We start from the raw sequence: 20,781 nt of genomic DNA on the forward strand, positions 1-20,781 counted from the left end.
TAACATTACTTTTTACTGTACTTTTCTAAGAATCTTGTGATATTTTAACATCCTGTCTGAGCTTCTCATTGTGTTTGTATCCTTTCAATGTTGTATCACTGGACACTGATCCTAGCCTCCAAAAGAGAAAGGAGTTTCAGTGGCCCCCTTGAGGATTCTCCTATCAACCCAGACAAATGAATATGTAATGTAATATTTAATTGGGATAATTGATGACATCTGGTGCTTGATAGTGACTTTGTTATCATGTCTGAAATAATTCAATTTGTTGAAATATCCTCCACTGTGATTTCTCCTGAGTCAGTTACTTCCCTGATGAAATGATGCCTGCTGTCAATGTGTTTAACATGATCTTTGTATTCACTTGTCTTCGGCAGATCACCTTTGTTGCTGCAAAATCTGACAATTTTAAGGAAGGGAACAAGAGTGTTCATGATGAAGTAAATGGTTAAGTGCATGGTAAATGTACACTATGCAAGTGAGTGTTATCGGTGTAAGACTGGAAGGACTACAAAAATCTATATTGATTATCGAGTTGTATATGCTAACTTCAGAACATGAAGACCAGCTTGTCGAGGAGACATAAAACACAATAGAGAAAATCATGAATAACAATGAAACATGCTGCAAAATAGTAATGGGCAATTGGAATGCTGTTGTGGGGGAATGATAGGAGGGAACAACAGTAGGCAGTCAGAGTCTTGGAAGGAGGAATGGCATTAACTGGCAGCCTATTGATTTCTGCATGGAAAGACAGCTAATAGTTGCAAACACAAGATGAGGATCAACAGTTTGAAGTCACCAGGGGATAAATATAGAAACCAAATTGATGTTATACTGATGGAAGAAACGTATAAGAATGGACTCAAGAAGTGTCACACACTACTAGATGCAGATATTAATAGCAAGTGCAATTTCCTTATGGAAGGAATATAAATAAAAATGTAAAAATTGGAGAAGGCTGCAATAGTGAAGAAGTAAGATCCAAAGAAAATGAGATAATGTGTACAGGTAAATGCTATCAATTGAGCTTGTTAACACATTGTGAGATAAAGAACCACCTAATAATGTCCATGAGGCTGAAGTATATTAAAGATTGAATCACAAAATCTGGGCAGGAAAGTATGGGATATGTGATATGGAAAAAAAGGGGAAATGATTTGGCAGATGGAAGAGAAAAGAGAATTCAAAAACAAGAACAATGAAACTGAATGAAAGATGTACAAGAGGTTGAACATGAATTGTATCAAAAACAGAAGAAGCTATGAAAAATGGCTAAAAGAAGAGTCTGACACAACTGAAGACTTGGAGAGGAAGGGAAGATATGATTTTCTGTACCAACAACAGAGAAAACTGACAACATGGCATTTGTTGTTATTTGAGCTCTAAATGAAAATGTGCTTTGGTTTATACTGAATAATAAATTTTGCTCTTACACAGGATGAATGTAACACAATCAGTGACAAAACACGAATTAAGCAAAAGAACATATATAAAAAATGCGTCCATGCCAACAACACTGAAGATGTTTTCTAGAAGAGGCATTAATTCTAAGTGACAACTTCCAAAACACACACTAGAAGTGATCTCTCAGAACTTCATCTTCATAGTACAAGTGATATTACTACATAGTAATCACCTGATATTCTGATGCAGTATACTAACATTACTTTTTACTGTACTTTTCTAAGAATCTTGTGATATTTTAACATCCTTAGTACCTGCCTGTCTGAGCTTCTCATTGTGCTTGTATCCTTTCAATGTTGTATCACTGGACACTGATCCTAGCCTCCAAAAGAGAAAGGAGTTTCAGTGGCCCCCTTGAGGATTCTCCTATCAACCCAGACAAATGAATATGTAATGTAATATTTAATTGGGTTAATTGATGACATCTGGTTCTTGATAGTGACTTTGTCATCATGTCTGAAAGAATTCCATTTATTGAAATTTGTCCCACTGTGATTTCTCCTGAGTCAGTTACTTCCCTGATCAAATGATGCCTGCTGACAGTGTGTTTAATGTGATCTTTGTTTCCACTTGTCTTCAACAGATCACCTATGTTGCTGCAAAAAATTTATCAGACCCTCTTCTAGGAGAGGGGAGGGGATATTTCTCATTGTAGCTGTTGCGGCCAATGTACTTCCTGACAGTCAGAGGTGCTCTGCTTTTGTCATTGAGAGGGCTACTGTTGGTTGTTCTTTGCTGTTTTATGAATTTGCTGCACCCTGTGACATAAATAAAAAAAACAGAAGCTCAATTTTCTATTCCCAGTGCCCCAGGCCTGTCTGCATCAGTGTATCCTGTTATTTCATGGTCCTCATCTATGAGTTATCGAATGATATAGAAATAAAGAGGGGTGTGAGACAAGGTTGCATTCTCTCACCCTTATTGTTTAATATGTATTCAGAAGACATAATCCAGGCAGCTCTATCAGATGAAATAGCTGGCATTAAAGTGAATGGGCTAAACATTAACAATGTTAGGTTTGCTGATGACACTGCACTACTAGCTGGAAACCTCAAAGATCTACAATTACTTCTTGATAAAGTCACAGAAAAAAGTGAAGAATTTGGCTTGACTCTTAACGTAAGCAAGACTAAGTTCATGGTGATATCTAAAACACACCAACAAGAAAATCTTACAATCAATAGGGAAAGAGTCGATCAAGTACGTAAATTTAAATATCTCGGAACAATTGTAAATGAGGAGATTGAAAGCTCAGAAGAAATTAAATCGAGAATAGGACAGGCCAGAAGTATCTTTAATAAGATGAAAAATGCATTCTGTTCGAGAGACGTTTGTTTAAACACAAAAATGAGGTTGCTAAGATGCTATGTATTCTCAAAATTATTATACGGAATGGAAGTGTGGACATTGAAAAAGAAGGACATGAACAGTTTAGAAGCTTTTGAAATGTGGGCATATAGAAGAATACTTAGAATTAGTTGGGTGTCGAGGATTACTAATCAAGATGTCCTAAGAAGAATGGGAAAGGAAAAAGAATTAATTAAAATTATTAAAGTAAGGAAGCTACAATATTTAGGCCATGTTATTAGGGGAGTAAATTACAAAATATTGCAAATAATACTAGAAGGGAAAATTTGTGGGAAGAGAACGAGGGGTAGAAGACGGACATCCTGGATTGACAATTTAAAAAATTGGTACAACTGTTCAACGTCAGAACTCCTTAGATCAGCCAAATCAAGATCAGAAATTGCCATGATGACAGCCAACCTTCTTAGAGGAGACGGCACATGAAGAAGAAGAATCTATTGAAAATTGTGGTTTAAAATCTTTAGTTCCCTTTAGATTTCACAGGATTCTTTTTACAGTTTTCTAGTGGGGTTAATCCTAGTTTATTATTAAGCAGACTTACCGCTCCAGTTGTATGTGCTAGATCTGATCTAGCACCTAGTTGTGCATACATTAGGATACCTATGGCTTCTCTGTGTAGGATATTCTTCATGGAATTTGTTTCTTATTCTTTCTTTGCACTCATTTCATGAGCTAGTACTTGGTTACTATCTAACAGTGTGTAAACCAGTTGTCAGTCCTCCAGGTTATATATTTGTAAAATCTTATTTATATAACGAGTGTGGTCCAGTGATAGAAGTCCACACTTGTGGTCTCTTGTTAGTCAGATTCCTACACAGTTGGATAAATCTCCAAGGTCCATTAGTTTGAATTGTCCCTTCAGCTTCTCTTCAAATGCAATTTTTTGTTGCAGATTGTTGCATAAAATCATGATCTATGTAAACTGCTACAATGAATATATCACTTCCTTAATTACTGTATTAAACACAGAGGCCAGCTGAAATTTAAACATAGGACAGCTTAATCCATTTTGATGTTCCAACAGCAACTTCCCTATATCAATCTGTAGACTGTTTTCTTAAGTCTTTTAATGCTTTCACTTTTGAATGTTTTTGTCATGTAGCCAACCATGGGAATTTTCACATAAATTTCTTCTTTCAACTTGCCTTCTAAAGAAGCTTTCACTATATCACAATGATCAATGTGCAAGGGATATTTAGGAACTAGACTAAATAAATATCTGAGTTAATTGTCTCATATTATTGGTGTGTATGTTTCTTCATAGTCGAAACCTCTGACTTGTGCATAGCTGTTAATTAACAGATGAGCTTTATGGTGAATTATTAGCCCTTTTAAGCCTCTTTTTAACTTAACCCTTTGTTGCCTGGCGGTTCTTAAAAGTATCAGTAAGTTTTGACTCTAATTATTTTCTCGTGGTGCAGTTTCGTGATCTGAGAGCCTGTCGGTATGTAACAGTAACTCTGCTCTACTGTTTCATAGATGTTATTGTGCAATACATAGAACTCTCTGGCGGTCAGAGCTTGAAATTGTTTTTCGCGCACTGCTGTGAAAACAGAAGATTGTATGTGCTTGTTTCCATGGTGTTGCATGAATTTGTGCGCAATTTATTGAAACTTCCGTTGAGTTTTCCATTGTATGTACTTATCTTCTTTGTTTTTTTTATAATAGTTTGAAGCATTATGTTACAAGTGAATGAGATAAAGTGGAAAATATAAAGCGGACTTATTAGTACCGTCAGGTTGTGCGAACACTCTATTGTAGCAACAATGCGTTACCTCTCACTAGTTGTTCTGTCCACTTTTTCTCACACAGAAATCGGTAAATACATTTGCCTGTGGAACAATTAGAACAAACAGGAAAGGTTTGCCAGGGAATTTAGCTAAAGAAAAATGTCTAAATCAAATCACAGAGTCATCTTTAGACCTAACAGTATTTCAGTGGAAGGAAAATAAAGTAGTATATTTTGCGTCAAACTTCCATGGCATTGAACAGAGCGTAGTGACAAGAAAACAGAAAGATGGAACTAGTATGACTATACCATGTCCAGTTATTGTATGTGATTACAATAAAAACATGGGTGGTGTGGATCATGCAGACAGATTACATGCAACTTATGGTCTTGACAAGCGATCAAAGAAATGGTGGCACTGTTTCTTCTGGGGAGCAATAGAAATTGCTTTTGTCAATCCTTACATCATTTTCAGTTATCTACATGGGGCACTGCCACTGCTGGAATTCAGGTGTGCTGTGGCACTAGGGCTAATGAATGAACAGCAAGTGGCAAATCTCAAAAAGAGAAACTCTGGTAAAGATGAAATAACTCTCCCAAAGAGAAGGAAGGATAACTTTTCTGTTCTGAAGGATGTACGTCTTGGCAACTGAGGAAACCATTTTTTAGTGTTCAGTTGTAAAAGAGGACGATGCGAAATGTGTGCAAAAAATAAAATTCAGTCGAGACCACATTCACAATGTAGTACATGTAAAGTGTATTTGTGCTGCAATGAGAAAAAGAACTGTTTCCTACAATTTCATGAGGTATCACTAACACCAAATATGTGATATGGATATACTGTCAAAAATGTGTAGCTAAGTTACTATGTATTGTGAAGTTGCTCTAGAGTAAATTTATGCGAAATTTAAAAAAAAATTCAGAAATATCATATTTTGGTTAATTAATTTTCTAATGTAAAAATATTTAATATTTATGTGGAATAACGTACAAGTTATAAAAATTGGAGAATTTTTCTGCGCATGTTGTGATTCTGTACATGGAGTCTGACGGTACTTCTAAGTACCAGGAGAGAAAAAAGTTGTGAAAAATAAAATAAAATTTTACAAAAAATCCTACCGTCATTTGAGGCCACAATAGCATAAATTCTGCAAAGAAAATGTTAAAAAGTAAATTTTTTCTTATGTCAGGAAACAAAGGGTTAAAGAAACACTTGGTGTCAATTGTTTTTTGCCTCGAGTCAAGACTGCTGATTCCCAAGTTTGATTTTCTGGGTGAGACTTTAATTCCTCATGATTTGCTTGAAGCCATTTCTGCAACTCACTAGATTGCAGTCCTTCTTCCAGTGTTGATGGTTCTGACTCTTCTGAATCTTTGTATGATAGGACATGCAATCATCCATTTTCTTTGACCCTGGTATTTGGAATATCTTCTGAACACTTGTTGAGATGTTTCAGAATGTTCTTTTATTTTGACTGAGGCTAATTCTTCTGAAATTCTGTTATCCAGTGTGGCATCCCTCAAATCGTCTTGCACCTCAGTGCTTTCCTCCTTACCCTTGTCGATGGAATGAATACCTGGTTTGGTTCCAGAAAAGATCAGATGTTCGTGGCTTGTCATTAATCTTATGAATTGTTTTTTCTTTAAAGATTACACATCTTGCTTTTATAATTCTTTGATGAACAGGATGGAACAATCAGTATGCCTTGCTGTCTTTGCAGTATCTGACAAGTACACACTGAACACATTTCTTGTACCATTTGTGCCTACTGACTCTTGGTAAATGAACATACGCCTTACTGACAAATAATCTCAGATGTTGAAGGTCAGGTTTCTTCCCCAAGAAAACTTTCTCTGGAATTATGTTGTTAAAAGCATTTATCAGGAATCTGTTAATAAGACAAACTGTGGTGGAGGTTGCTACTTCCCCAAATTTCATAGATAATTTTACATCGAACAGCACACATCTTGCCTCCTCCATGATCACTCCATTATATCTCTCTGCTACACTATTTTGTTCTGGAGTGTAGGGAACCACGGTTGGATGTCTAACTCCTTCATCCCTTAAGAATTTTGTCACCCTTTCACTTACATATTCATTTGCATTATCAGTTCACAAGACACAAAGTCTTTCACCTGTATGATTCTCTAAAGTCTTTTTAATTGTGAATAATCTCAATACTTGGTACTTATACAAAAAAATTCTCAAAAGATTATCAATTAGAGTTAGGAAATATTTAGCTCTACAAGTTGATGTGGATTGCATTGGACCACCCAAATCTGAATGAACCAACTCTAGAATCCTTTATCTCTAGAAGTGTAATGTGGGAAGGAAAATCTGGTTTGCTTACCTTCTAGGCATGCAGTTCAGAGGATGTCAATGCCTCCTTTGTATCTAATGCCATTAGCCAAACCTTTTTGTAATTATTCTGTTGCATGTGAGTGCAGGTGTCCTAATATGTTATACTATAATTTTGCATCATTAGACAAGGATACACACTTTGTTTCAAAACTGTGATCACTTGGTTGCTCCAGTCTATACATTTCATTGATTGATGATGCTGTAGCTATTAATTTCTTCTCTGCATCATAAATGCAACAGACCCTATAATCAAAAACGATAGGGTAGCCCTGTTGTGCTTACAGAAAGAAAATTTGTACTAAACTGAGGCACATAGAGATCATCTATCACTCTAACATCTGTTGTCTCTCTGCCTGCTAGTGCTTCAGTGTGTGTGTTCAGCCTGTCCCTTTAATGGATAAGTTTTCATTATTAGTCACAACCATTTGTGAATTGGGCTCTGACACTGTGAAACTGAAATCACCAGAAGCACCAGAATCCACATATCACCATTCTTTGCATATAGCTTTAGCTGATGCTGATGTTTTTAAGAATGTCTCATAACTTGTTTCTCTCATGGCAGATTTTTCACTTGCTTTGTTTTTACTGTGACAGTTCTTCACTGTGTGTCCATATTTGTTGCAGTTGCAACACCTCTGACCTCTGGTGCTGTAATGTGGGTTTATTGCAGTTGCCCTTTTTATTTTCTTGAAGGGCTGCATCATCAAAACATGAACTGCCAGTTTCACCATCCTTTACTTCCAGTACAAATCTGTTTTTATTGGAATTTCCATTATCAACATTTTGGAGTTCTCTAAAATCATTATCACTGGATTTTACTCTTTAGGCAGCCCATATAACTAAATACATACTACCCACTCATCTTGCACTTAGAAGTTAAGATCATTTAATTTGTTTGATAGTGAAATTATTATTGACATTTATTCTTCCACAGTCAAACAGTTCTCCAGCCTTGTTGTTAAAAATTTTCTCAACAGTCCCATTCTTCAGTAAAGTCCTGAGTCCTCATAAATTTGTTTTAGTCTTTCCCATACTTCTTTTGTAGTTGGGGGTGTTTTGTAGATGCACATAAACAGTGGAGTGAACTGATAATTTCATTTTAGCCTTTGAGGTACATATCTTATCTCATCTTTGATCTCTCCCACTACACACTGCCACAATTGTTCCTGTTGCAAATAAGTTTTCATTGCAAATTGCCATTTGTTGTAGTTTTATCTTCTTTTTAGTTTTTTGATTAATGGAAACATGTTAGCAGTGCCAGAATTTATTATGTCAGCATTCTATATTTATGTGTTGAAATGAACTTTCTTGTTATTATGGAGACACACACATTTTTGTTTGTTTCAAATAAGCTGTTGTTTTTATGTTATACTGGCAGAGTGGGTAGCTGGACCCACAACCTGTTGTTATTTGAGCACTAAATTAAAATGTAGTTATGGTTTGGAACTGAAGAATAAACTTTATTTTTACTTAGAATGAATGTACATGATCAATGACAAACCCAAATTAAGCAAACAAACATACATACAAAGTGCCCATTGCAGCAACACCAAAGATGAATTTTCTAGTAGGGTGATTGATTATAAATGACACCTTCCAACACTATCAAAATAGACCAAGAAGTTCTAGTAAGGAAATTCCCAGTAAAACAGAAAACATAGTATACAAAGATCAAAAGAAAGGCCTTCAAGGATGAGAAGACTATTGGAAAGTGCTATATGACAAAGGTCACAAACTGAGAACTCTGGAACTTGAATCTTTGAATTATGGGGATGATGGTTGCCTCTTTTCATTACATTTGTGATGTTTGACTCTTTGATCACGTTTTACTGCCATATGCACAGATACCATGGCTGTATGCAGTCAAGAGCAGAGATTTCCATACCCTCTGTCTTCTCTACTGTCTTATAAATGTACACTGCCCCTCATATCTCTCCTTCAGAGTAAAATCCTTTCTGTTGCACTCCATCATTCAGCTGCTTTCTCAAAGTCCTTTTCAGTAAGTATCCATCTCTTGAATGACCTCCCACATTTCTTAGAGGACTGAATGTCATCTTCAGCTTCAGAAGACAGTGAATGGAATATCTACTAAAGCAACAATGATGATTACCATTTATGCAGTCATTATCCCTGTACATCTGGATTTCCACACTGACCTTCCTTATTTCCCAGTATTCTTGGCTGGTGCAGTCTCCTTAGCCCTTTCTGATCCACTATCAGACTATGTCTGACACTACGATTTTCTGCTATGGCTCTGATGTTGACTGATATGTGATGCCTTTCCATTATTGTGATTTCTATATCTTCCATTGTTGGAATTCAGTAGGCACATGGCAGCACTTGGTATGATCTGACTACCCAAAGAATATTGTATTCACACATTTCTAGAATGATAATGGGTGGTAGAAAACATGTAAGTGATAATGCTATTGTCAGTTTGGCAAGTAGCTTGGAAGTTTTATCATGATGGCAGTGGTGAGTGATCTCATGAAGTTTCCTTTTCTTTCATGCAGTGAGGTTTCACCATTTCTCATGGTTTTCAACCAAAATCTGAACTTGAATATTTCCAACTCCTCTTCACTGATGATATCAGTGAAATTGTGAGTGTTACAAATATTTATATTACAGAAAAGATACAAGGAGTCACTCCACTTACGAAACACTCATTGCGGTATTCATGGAGAGATATTTCATTAGAAGAAATGAATCATTCATGGCAGCAGCAGCACTAGAAGAAGCACTGCCAGTTTTAACTTTATTAGTTAAAAGTCAGTATTATTTATTCACATTGTCACTACAGACACTCAAATCATTTCAGCAGTATTTGTCATATTAAAATTGTTATATATTAGGTAAATATGACAAACCATTTACCTTGCTGTAATATTCAACATGGCCTTGAATGTAAAGACAGAATTAGTTGAATATTTTATAGAATACTGAATAAAATGAACACAATTTTAATGATGTTGTTTTCTTCTTGTCTCCATTTCTTGTCTTCTTTTCCCCTAAATATTTTGAATGCTGCATTTAGTTCCTCCTGTCACAGCTCAATTGTGTTAATGTATAAGAGGGAGCACAGTGAAGAATGTTAATGAGTACACTGATGGTAAACCCAAAGAACTTTACATACCAAAAAAAAAGGCAGCAATAGATGAGAGCAAAGTAGGATTCAAAGGAAGAATTCAATTCAAGTGCTACAATCCAAAGAGGCCTATGAAGTGTGATTTATGAATTTTCTGTCTGTGTGCTCCAGAAAATGGTTATGCTTCTCTCACATTCAATAGTGTGTAAAGACCACTACAAAAAGTCTAATTTGTTCTCATTTACATTTAGCAACCCAAGTAGTCGTTCATATCACATCTTTACTGACAGTATCTGCACAAGCCCCCAACTTGCTCAGGAACTGCACAAATGAAATTTCATCTGTCAGAAGGATTCTGTTTGAGGAAGATGAAACTTGCTTAACATGAGTTACATGCCTATAAAAGTGAGATGGAAATTGTGTCTTCCATTCCATGACAAGAGGTTAGTGACCATGTTGAGTGCATTCTTTGGTCCTTACTACCCAACTGGTTACAGGAAGAAAGAGCCTGTGCAGTTCCTAAAACCAACTGTCATTTTGGAATACAAAGGTCATCATATAAGGGATGGTAAAAATTCTCCTTCTGGCTGATTGAAGTTGCCGCAGTGAACTGCTGTATTCTTTAGTCAATAGACAACAATGAATGTGCAGAACAACTGCAGACTCACCTTTCCCATGGAAGAAATCTAACCAGATAGCTAGTCAGTCAGGTGAGAGATACAAATTCAAAGGAAAGAAGAAGACCAACATCATCTGACACCAAGGAAAGACTAAATGAGAAGATTCATGTTATAATGCAAAATGAAAACCAAATCAGCAGAGGTTTGCATGTTTTGCAGCAAATGCAAGGAGAAATGAGGGAACAGAGAAACAATTTTCTACTGTGAAACATGCAAGAGGAAGCCTTGACTACAACCTGAAGAATGCTTTAAGAAGCACCATACACAAAAAATTATAAACAAACACCAACATAGTTTCTAAACTAGTCTAAGAGAAAATAAAGTTGTCAAGTGACCTTGTATTGCACTTTATTTTTTAAACTGCAGCATTATAACCTATAATGCCTTACATCCTTACCTGCATAAAATAAGTAACAGTTGAGGAGAATGCAGTGATCAGAAAAACTGGACTGGAAAGGATTAAATTTCCTTCCCTCAAAACCTGCTATATCAGAAAACATCTATTTTACACCCCAATAAATTCTTTTTATATATGCCACTATCATTATTGTTGTTATAGTCATCATCATCGTCATTATTATTATTATTATTATCATCATCATCTATCATCTATCATCATCATCATCATCACCATCATTCATGGCAGCAGCAGCACTAGAAGAAGCACTGCCAGTTTTAACTTTATTAGTTAAAAGTCAGTATTATTTATTCACATTGTCACTACAGACACTCAAATCATTTCAGCAGTATTTGTCATATTAAAATTGTTATATATTAGGTAAATATGACATACTGTATGTGATAAACCGTGGTCTGATATAGGAGATTGTCTGATGGGTCTAATGAGATCAAGTTAAATAAATAATAAATAAACAGATAAAATTAATGAGAAAAAAAGGACAAACCATACGAAAAGACACATGTGGAATAACTGCAATGAAAAATAAGTTTCGCTGAAGTATAAGCACCAAGAAGGAATACGAAAAATACTCAGATTATGTAACAAATATATGACAGGAGGATTTTTGACAGTGGTAATGATTCCAGTATCAAATAAAAAAGGAATGAAGAAAAGTAATGTGAACACTGGACAAATAGTCTGACTTCAAACATACTCAAATTTATGTTAATAATCACAAATAAAACATTGGAGAAGATAAAAGGACGAAAATTTGGCTGAGAAGTAGTGTGGTTTGAGAAGGAATACAGACACAAGGTATGCAATAGGACTCTTTGGCTAAAAGGTTTATCAGGAATGAAAGAGATTTACATATGTATTTTATAGAGCTAGAAAAGTCATTTGACAATGTGGCTTGGAATAAGCTTGCAACTATAATGAGAACTGGAGAATGAGACAATACATAAATTCATTATATACAAACTGTAAACATCAAAGTGACAGAAGGAAGTGCAAACTGCACTGAACTAGGAAAAGGTCTAACAAGGCCACTATCTGTCTCCTACTTTTTTCAGTCTGTATTTAGAGTGTATGACTGAACACTGCCCACCAGATGACACAGGGATATCAACTACAGGAAGAAAAATATGGTGCCTGTCTTACACAGGTGACATGGGCCTTTTACCAAACAACTGAGAAATAGCTGCAAGAAACAGTGGATGTCATTGAAGCTAAAGTAAATACCTACAAAATCAAAATCAATATGAAGAAAATGAAAGTGATGGCACTAGGAGGAAGAAAAGGATATATGTAGAGCTGAAAGGAGAATTATTAGCACTTTTGCAAAGTTTTAAATACCTAGCAAACAGAATGGAAAGTGACTGGAAGTGTAGCACGGAAATTAAAAACATAAAGTAATGGCAAAATAGGTTTTCTGTAATAAGAGACTTTTTTGTAGTACCACTAATGAACATTTGAGGAAATGACTGATAAAGCATTTTGTACAGAGCATCCCCTGTATGGTGCTGAAATGCGAACAAGAAAGAAAGACAGAGCAAAGCTGCGGGCTTTTGAGATATGGATGTGGCAGAGGATAGAAAGAATAAGTTAGAGGAACAGCATAACAAATGAGGTGGTACTGAGAAGAGTGGGAGAGCAGAGATAGTTACTGAATGTAACAATAATAAGGAAAAGAAACTGGATAGACATATGCTAAGAATGAAGGAGTGGCTCATAAAAGCAGCCTTAGTGTGCTAGACAATAGAAAATACAGCAATGTTAAGGAAATGATGGACTGTGAGAACTGTAGATGCAAAGGATCTGCTAACAAAACAGAAAACTGTTTACGTTGTTATAAAAGGCTGGAAAGCAATGGATCACTGGCAATGTAGATGCAAAGAACCTGCTAACACAACAGAAATCTGATGACGTTGTCATGTGTGGGTGATATAAGGTCTGCAATTTGGTTTCGTGTTGACATTCTCAGTATTTGAAACACACACAAACACACACACAGTGGTGTTGTCATGCATTGTTTTTCAGCTGATGGTGCTGTTACTATGAAACCAAGCAGTAGATGTACTTTAATCTGACAAGAACAATACTGATTAAGCAATTCTTGAAGACAGTTACTGTTATCTTACATATGTTATATTTAACCAAGTGTGACTGGTTATAATGTCTTCTCCATATACAAAACTTTGGAAAGTTACAACCACAGACTCAGCTTAGCCACTCACAAGGGTTATGCTTTGTGTTGTACTGATTAGAATGAAATATCTTACAAATACTTTTTGTTAATAATGCGTAAATGTCTAGAGAGATGAAAGAAATGAAAAAAAGACAAAGTAGAAGTTCATTATTTAAAAAAACAAATAGTTCCTGTGGTTTAGTTAATGATCTGAATAGCTTATTTCTTTTTCAAAAGAACAAACGCATTTCACTTTTTTGAAGATACATGGCAAGTTCTTCATTCTGTTATCAAAACCTCTAAGTATGGTCACTTATTGTATGAAAATAACACCTAGCATTATATTACCATCTTCCTCTGTTGTAGCAGTGACTTCTTTACTGTGTGGGCCAGCACCAGCTCTGTTGTATGCTTGAACTAAGACACTGTACTCTGTAAATTTCTGCAATTCATTCAATGTATTTTGCAGTTCCATTCCAGGGGTTACTTCAAAAGTTTTGTAATGGAATGGCTCTGATGAATTGCTGATCTTATACCCAATATAATATCCCAATATTTCTCCATTTTGTAGGCTTTCATCAGGTGGCTGTAATTAAAAAAACAGTTACTCAGTTTCTCTATACATTTTCACACAGCATCTTTATATATGTTTCAAATATAAGTAATGCCTAAATTCATGTATGGTATTACATTTGTAAACAAAAAATTCAAGTGCAAACAAACTATATTTTTTGCAGTGTTACATTCAGTGAACAGAACTTAAACAAAGAATACTGATATAATTGAGATCATCATCTATGACAGTCTGTTTCAAGAACTGTTGATTGAATAGCTTCTAGACAATGCTGCTATGGCATGTTTTTTTATCTCTGTTCTATGTCTATTGAATGTGATATGTTGTCTTATTGTGAGTAGTAATGGATCATGGAAAAATTAAATAATCGTCCTTTAAAATCATGTAATAAACTAGGTGATTTGTTGGTTTGTTTGTTTATTTAAAATGATAAATGTAATTTATCAGACTGTGAACATATTCATGTATAAAATAACATTACAGAAAACAATGTTTGGTATAATTCAAAAATTTCAAAAATATTTGTACATATACCAGACTGATGTAAACACTTAACAAACCACAAAATAAATACAACTTAACAGTTGTGCTAATACATCAGCAACCCATTTTGATTAAAATGTGAAATAGGGGACACACACAAAATATAGAATGCATTACAATACAACTGAATCAACGGCTCAGACAGTTTTGCGACCATGTTGGCTGCAGATTCCTTGACTTGGGCCATAGGGTGGTGGGGTTTCGGGTTCCGCTGAATAGGTCAGGACTTCACTACACTCAGCTGGCGGCTACACGGGTAGCGGAGGCTGTGTGGCATGGACTGGGTGGTTTTTTAGGTTAGAAGGCCTCGGGAAAGTATGGGGTGGGCTGCAGTCTCAAAGGGTGCATGGCAAATACAGGACATTCTTGGATCAAGGAACAGTTGGAATTGTAGTTGTAAATTGTAGTAGTTGTGCTGGGAAAGTCCCTGAGCTTCAAGTGCTAATAGAAAGCACAGAAGCTGAAATCGTTATAGGTACAGAAAGCTGGCTAATGCCTGAAATAAGTTCTGCAGAAATTTTTATGAAGTCTCAGACGGTGTTCAGGAAAGATAGATTAGGAAGAATTGGTGGTGGAGTGTTTGTGTCTGTCAGTAGTGGTTTATCTTGTAGTGAAGTCGAAGTAGATACTCCATGTGAATTGGTATAGGTGGAGGTTATACTTAACAGCTGAACTAAGTTAATAATTGGCTCCTTCTACAGACCCCCAGACTCTGATGATATACTTGCTGAAAGAGTTCAGAGAAAATTTGAGTCTCGTAACAAACAAATACCCCACTCATACGGTTATAGTTGGTGGGGACTTCAGCCTTCCCTCGATATGTTGGCAAAAATAACTTGTTCAAAACTGGTGGTAGGCAGGAAACATCTCCCGAGATTGTCCTAAATGCTTTCCCCGAAAATTATTTCGAGCAGTTAGTCCACGAACCCACGCAAATTGTAAATGGTTGCAAAAACACACTTGACCTCTTAGCCACAAACAATCCAGACCTAATAGAGAGCATCATGACTGATACAGGGATTAGTGATCACAAGGTCGTTGTAGCTAGGCTCAATGCCGTTTCTTCCAAATCCACCAGAAACAAACGGAAAATAATTTTATTTAAAAAAGCAGATAAAGTGTCACTAGAAGTCTTCCTAAGAGACAATCTCCATTCTTTCCGAACTGACTATGCCAATGTAGACGAGATGTGGCTCAAATTCAAAGACATAGTAGCAACAGCAATTGAGAGATTCATACCTCATAAATTGGTAAGAGATGGAACTGATCCTCCATGGTACACAAAATAGGTCCGAACGCTGCTTCAGAGGCAACGGAAAAAGCATGCGAAATTCAGAAGAACGCGAAATCCCGAAGATTGGCTAAAATTTACAGACGCGCGAAATTTGGCATGCCCATCAATGCAAGATGCCCTTAATAGGTTCCACAACAAAACATTGTCTCAAAATTTTGTAGAAAATCCAAAGAAATTCTGGTCATATGTAAAGTACACAAGCAGCAAGACACAGTCAATACCTTTGCTGCGCAGTGCTGATGGTACTGTTACTGACGACTGTGCTGCTAAAGCGGAGTTATCGAATGCAGTTTTCCCAAATTCCTTCACCAGGGAAGACGAATGGAATATTCCAGAATTTGAAACACAAACAGCTGCTAGCATGAGTTTCTTAGAAGTAGATACCTTAGGGGTTGTGGAGCAACTCAAATCGCTTGATACGGGCAAGTCTTCAGGTCCAGACTGTATACCGATTGGGTTCCTTTCGGATTACGCTGATACAATGGCTCCCTACTTGGCAATCATATACAACTGCTCGCTCACCGATAGATCTGTACCTACAGATTGGAAAATTGCGCAGGTAGCACCAGTGTTTAAGAAGGGTAGTAGGAGTAATCCATCGAACTATAGACCTATATCATTGACGTTGGTTTGCAGTAGGGTTTTGGAGCATATACTGCATTCAAACATTACGAATCACATTGAAGGGAACGATCTATTGATATGTAATCAGCATGGTTTCAGAAAACATCATTCTTGTGCAACGCAGCTAGCTCTTTATTCGCATGAAGTGATGGCTGCTATCGACAGGGGATCTCAAGTTGATTCCATATTTCTAGATTTCCAGAAAGCTTTCGACACCGTTCCTCACAAGCGACTTCTAATCAAGCTGCGGGCCTATGGGGTATCGTCTCAGTTGTGTGACTGGATTTGTGATTTCCTGTCAGGAAGGTCGTATTTCATAGTAATAGACAGCAAATCATCGAGTAAAACTGAGGTGATATCAGGTGTTCCCCAGGGAAGCGTCCTGGGACCTCTGCTGTTCCTGATCTATATAAATGACCTGGGTGACAATCTGAGCAGTTCTCTTAGGTTGTTCACAGATGATGCTGTAATTTACCGTCTAGTAAGGTCATCCAAAGACCAGTATCAGTTGCAAAGCGATTTAGAAAAGATTGCTGTATGGTGTGGCAGGTGGCAGTTGACGCTAAATAACGAAAAGTGTGAGGTGATCCACATGAGTTACAAAAGAAATCCGCTGGAATTCAATTACTTGATAAATAGACAATTCTTAAGGCTGTCAATTCAACTAAGTACCTGGGTGTTAAAATTACGAACAACTTCAGTTGGAAAGACCACATAGATAATATTGTGGGGAAGGCAAGTCCGTTGGCAGGACACTTAGAAGATGCAACAAGTCCACTAAAGAGACAGCTTACACTACACTCGTTCGTCCTCTGTTAGAATATTGCTGCGCATTGTGGGATACTTACCAGGTGGCATTAACGGAGGACATCGAAAGGGTGCAAAAAAGGGCAGCTCGTTTTGTATTATCACGTAAGAGGGGAGAGAGTGTGGCAGATATGATATGCGACGACTGCTACGGTCGCAGGTTCGAATCCTGCCTCGGGCATGGATGTGTGTGATGTCCTTAGGTTAGTTAGGTTTAAGTAGTTCTAAGTTCTAGGGGACTGATGACCACAGCTGTTAAGTCCCATAGTGCTCAGAGCCATTTGAACCATTTTGATATGCGAGTTGGAATGGAAGTCATTAAAGCAAAGACGTTTTTCGTCACGGCGAGATCTATTTAGGAAATTTCAGTCACCAACTTTCTGTTCCAAATGCGAAAATATTTTGTTGAGCCCAACCTACATAGGTAGGAATGATCATCAAAATAAAATAAGAGAAATCAGAGCTCGAACAGAAAGGCTTAAGTGTTCATTTTTCCCGCGCGCTATTCGGGAGTAGAATGGTAGAGAGATAGTATGATTGTGGTTCGATGAACCCTCTGCCAAGCACTTAAATGTGAATTGCAGAGTAATCATATAGATGTAGATGTAGATCATCAGTATGGTGAGAAAGCTTTACAGAGACATAAACCTTTGATTCTCCAACATGAAGGTGGGAGCTGTGGCCCAGCCTGTGGAAACTGAGAATGCAGGATGTGAGGGAGGTAGTAAGGCAAGAGGGAAAACAAGGATGAGGAAGGGGGGGGAAGGTAGTGGGCAGAGGGTAAAATACCAAAATTATAGCTCCCAGAAGTGAGTGAAAACAGGGAACATATGAAACAGAAAAATAAAGGAGATGGCCAAGAAAGACGAACCAGTTGAAAAATGTGAAAGTGATAGAACTGGACCTAATAAATAGCAACAGTGTCATAATAAGTTAAACTTCCCCTCAAGAAAATCTGACAATATCTTCAAAATCACATGTGCCTTTTGATTCAGTCACTTTTATTAAACTAAATTGTTTAGCATGATTCTTTTCAGCAACATGCTGTCATCTATATGTGACCACATATTCTTCGTACATTATGCTGTATAGTGCACAATTGTCTGAAGTATTGGTTCACCTCTTACTTTAGTAACAGACAGCAAAAGGTCATTATTCACAGTGTTGAGAGTCGCTGTAATGTGGGATGTGAGTGGGGTAAAGTCAAGTGGCGGGGGGGGGGGGGGGGGGGGGGGTGCCCATCAGTGTTGCCCTCTAGTATTATGGGTAACACTAAAATATTTCTGTTTGCTGATGACACTAGCTTGGTAGTAAAGGATGTTGTACGCAACATTGGCTCAATTTCAAATAGTGTAGTTGATGATCTAAGTTTATGGCTCGTAGAAAATAAACTAATGCTAAATCACAGTAAGACTCAGTTTTTACAGTTTCTAACACACAATTCAACAAAACCCAATGTTTTAATTTCACAAAATGGGCATATGATTAACGAAACTGAACAGTTCAAATTTCTAGGTGTTCAGATAAGATAGTAAACTGTCGTGGAAAGTCCATGTTCAGGATCTTGTTCAAAGACTTAATGCTGCCATTTTTACTATTTGAATGGTATCTGAAGTGAGTGATCATTTGACATGAAAATTAGTCTACTTTGTTTATTTCATTTGCTTATGTTGTAGGGTATTATATTTTGGGGTAACTCTTCCCACTCTAAAAGGACATTTTTGGCTCATAAACGGGTGGCTCGGGCGATAAGTGGTGTAAGTTCACGAACCTCTTGTCGACCCCTGTTCACGAGTCTGGGTATTTTGACATTGGCCTCTCAATATATATATTCCTTACTGTAATTTCTTGTTAACAGTATTAGCTGATTCCCAAGAATAAGCAGCTTTTCACTCAGTTAATACTCGTCAGAAATCAAACCTGCATTTGGATTGGACCCTCTTAACTCTTGTGCAGAAAGGTGTGCAATATACTTCTGCATCCATTTTCAATGAGCTACCACTCAAATTGAAAAATCTTATCAGTAATCCATGTGCTTTTACATCAAAACTGAATAGTTTCCTCCTGTGTCGCTCACTCTATTCTGTCGAGGAGTTCCTTGAAATATTAAGCTGATTCCTGTTGTCTTGTTGATTGCGTTTACTTAAACTTATGGATTGACTTTTTTCAGGCTCAAACATTTTATTTTTATCTGTTATTACTTTTATGTTGTAATTTAATGTACTGACACATTCCATGACCTTGGAGATTTGATCCTCAATTTGGTCCTATGGAACTTGACATGTAAATAAATACGAGGGTTGGAACTTTAATAGTGACAACTATTTATTTACAGCTCATACAAAATGGATACATGCTTCAAAGTTTTACTGACCTTCAAAGTAGTCACCAGCACTGTGTATAACCCGTTGCTAGTGATGTGGAAGTTGTAGGATACTCTTAGCAGTGTCAGTTGTGTTGACACTGAGTGAGGTGGCGCAGTGGTTAGCACACTGGACTCGCATTCGGGAGGATGACGGTTCAATCCCGTCTCCAGCCATCCTGATTTAGGTTTTCCGTGATTTCCCTAAATCACTTCAGGCAAATGCCGAGATGGTTCCTTTGAAAGGGCACGGCCAATTTCCTTCCCAATCCTTCCCTAACCCGAGGATGAGCTCCGTCTCTAATGACCTCGTTGACGACGGGACGTTAAACACTAACCACCACCACCTTGTGTTGACAGTTCGAGCATCACGGTCTATTGCCCAAAGATTTTTTAGCAGTTCTGAAGCGAATGCCATGAAGTGTTTCCTTCAGTTTAGAAATCACATGAACTTTAAGGGCTTAAGTCAGGGTAGTGCAGTAGGTGGTATAGCAATTAGCAGCCCCATCAGTCAAACAAATCAGCAACAGCTTGCAAAATATGTGCTTGAGCACTGTCCTGCAAAATGATGGTCAGGTTCTGCAGAAAGTGTCATCACTTCTGTCCCTAAGCTGGTCATAGGTTGTGTTCCAAAAATGAACAGCATAGAGACAGAAGTGATGACACTTTCTGCAGGACCTGACCATCATCTTGCAGGACAATGCTCAAGCACATACAGTGCAAGCTCTTACTGATTTGTCTGACTGATGGTGCTGCTAAGTGCTATACCACCAACTGCACTGCCCTGATTTAAGCACTTGTAAGTTCAACTTGATTTCTAAAGTGAAGGAAACACTTCACAGCATTTTCTTCAGAACTGCTACAAATTCGCCAGGCAATAGGCCACACTGCTATCCTATGACTTCCACATCGCTGGAAATGAGTTATACACAATACTGGTGACTTCTCTGAAGGTCAATAAAACCTTGAAACACATATTTATTTTGTACGAGCTGTACATAAATAGTTGCCACTGTTAAAACTCCAACCCTTGTAAAATAAATACATAAATGAAATTCTCTCTTAGTGTGCCAGTTAGGAAAAATGTAAATGACATATAGTGTCGTTGGTTGAGATATCCCCTAGGACTGCAGAATAGTAAATCATAAAGGGTTTCTTTATTCACACCCCTGTGGTACATTTCTTTTGTAAAGTGTGACTGTTGTGTCATAAGTGTTTTAATTAATTAATTAATTCCACAGACCACATCAAAACAGAGAACTTTCCAGGACATGAAATGAGCCAACGTATACTTTAAC

At 37.1% G+C, this 20,781-nt stretch overlaps 1 protein-coding gene across 1 annotated transcript in view; it reads right to left on the reverse strand.

The window, feature by feature from the left end:
* The window catches only part of LOC124555875 (Down syndrome cell adhesion molecule-like protein Dscam2), a 238,007-nt gene that overhangs the window by 167,338 nt on the left and 49,888 nt on the right, over positions 1 to 20,781 (reverse strand). Inside the window, exon 5 of the mRNA XM_047129937.1 lies at positions 13,628 to 13,865. Within this exon, the coding sequence (XP_046985893.1) occupies positions 13,628 to 13,865 (238 nt within the window). The remainder of the gene's footprint in view (positions 1 to 13,627; positions 13,866 to 20,781) is intronic.

This window comes from Schistocerca americana, chromosome X (assembly GCF_021461395.2).
Source record: "Schistocerca americana isolate TAMUIC-IGC-003095 chromosome X, iqSchAmer2.1, whole genome shotgun sequence".
NCBI classification, from domain to species: domain Eukaryota; kingdom Metazoa; phylum Arthropoda; class Insecta; order Orthoptera; family Acrididae; genus Schistocerca; species Schistocerca americana.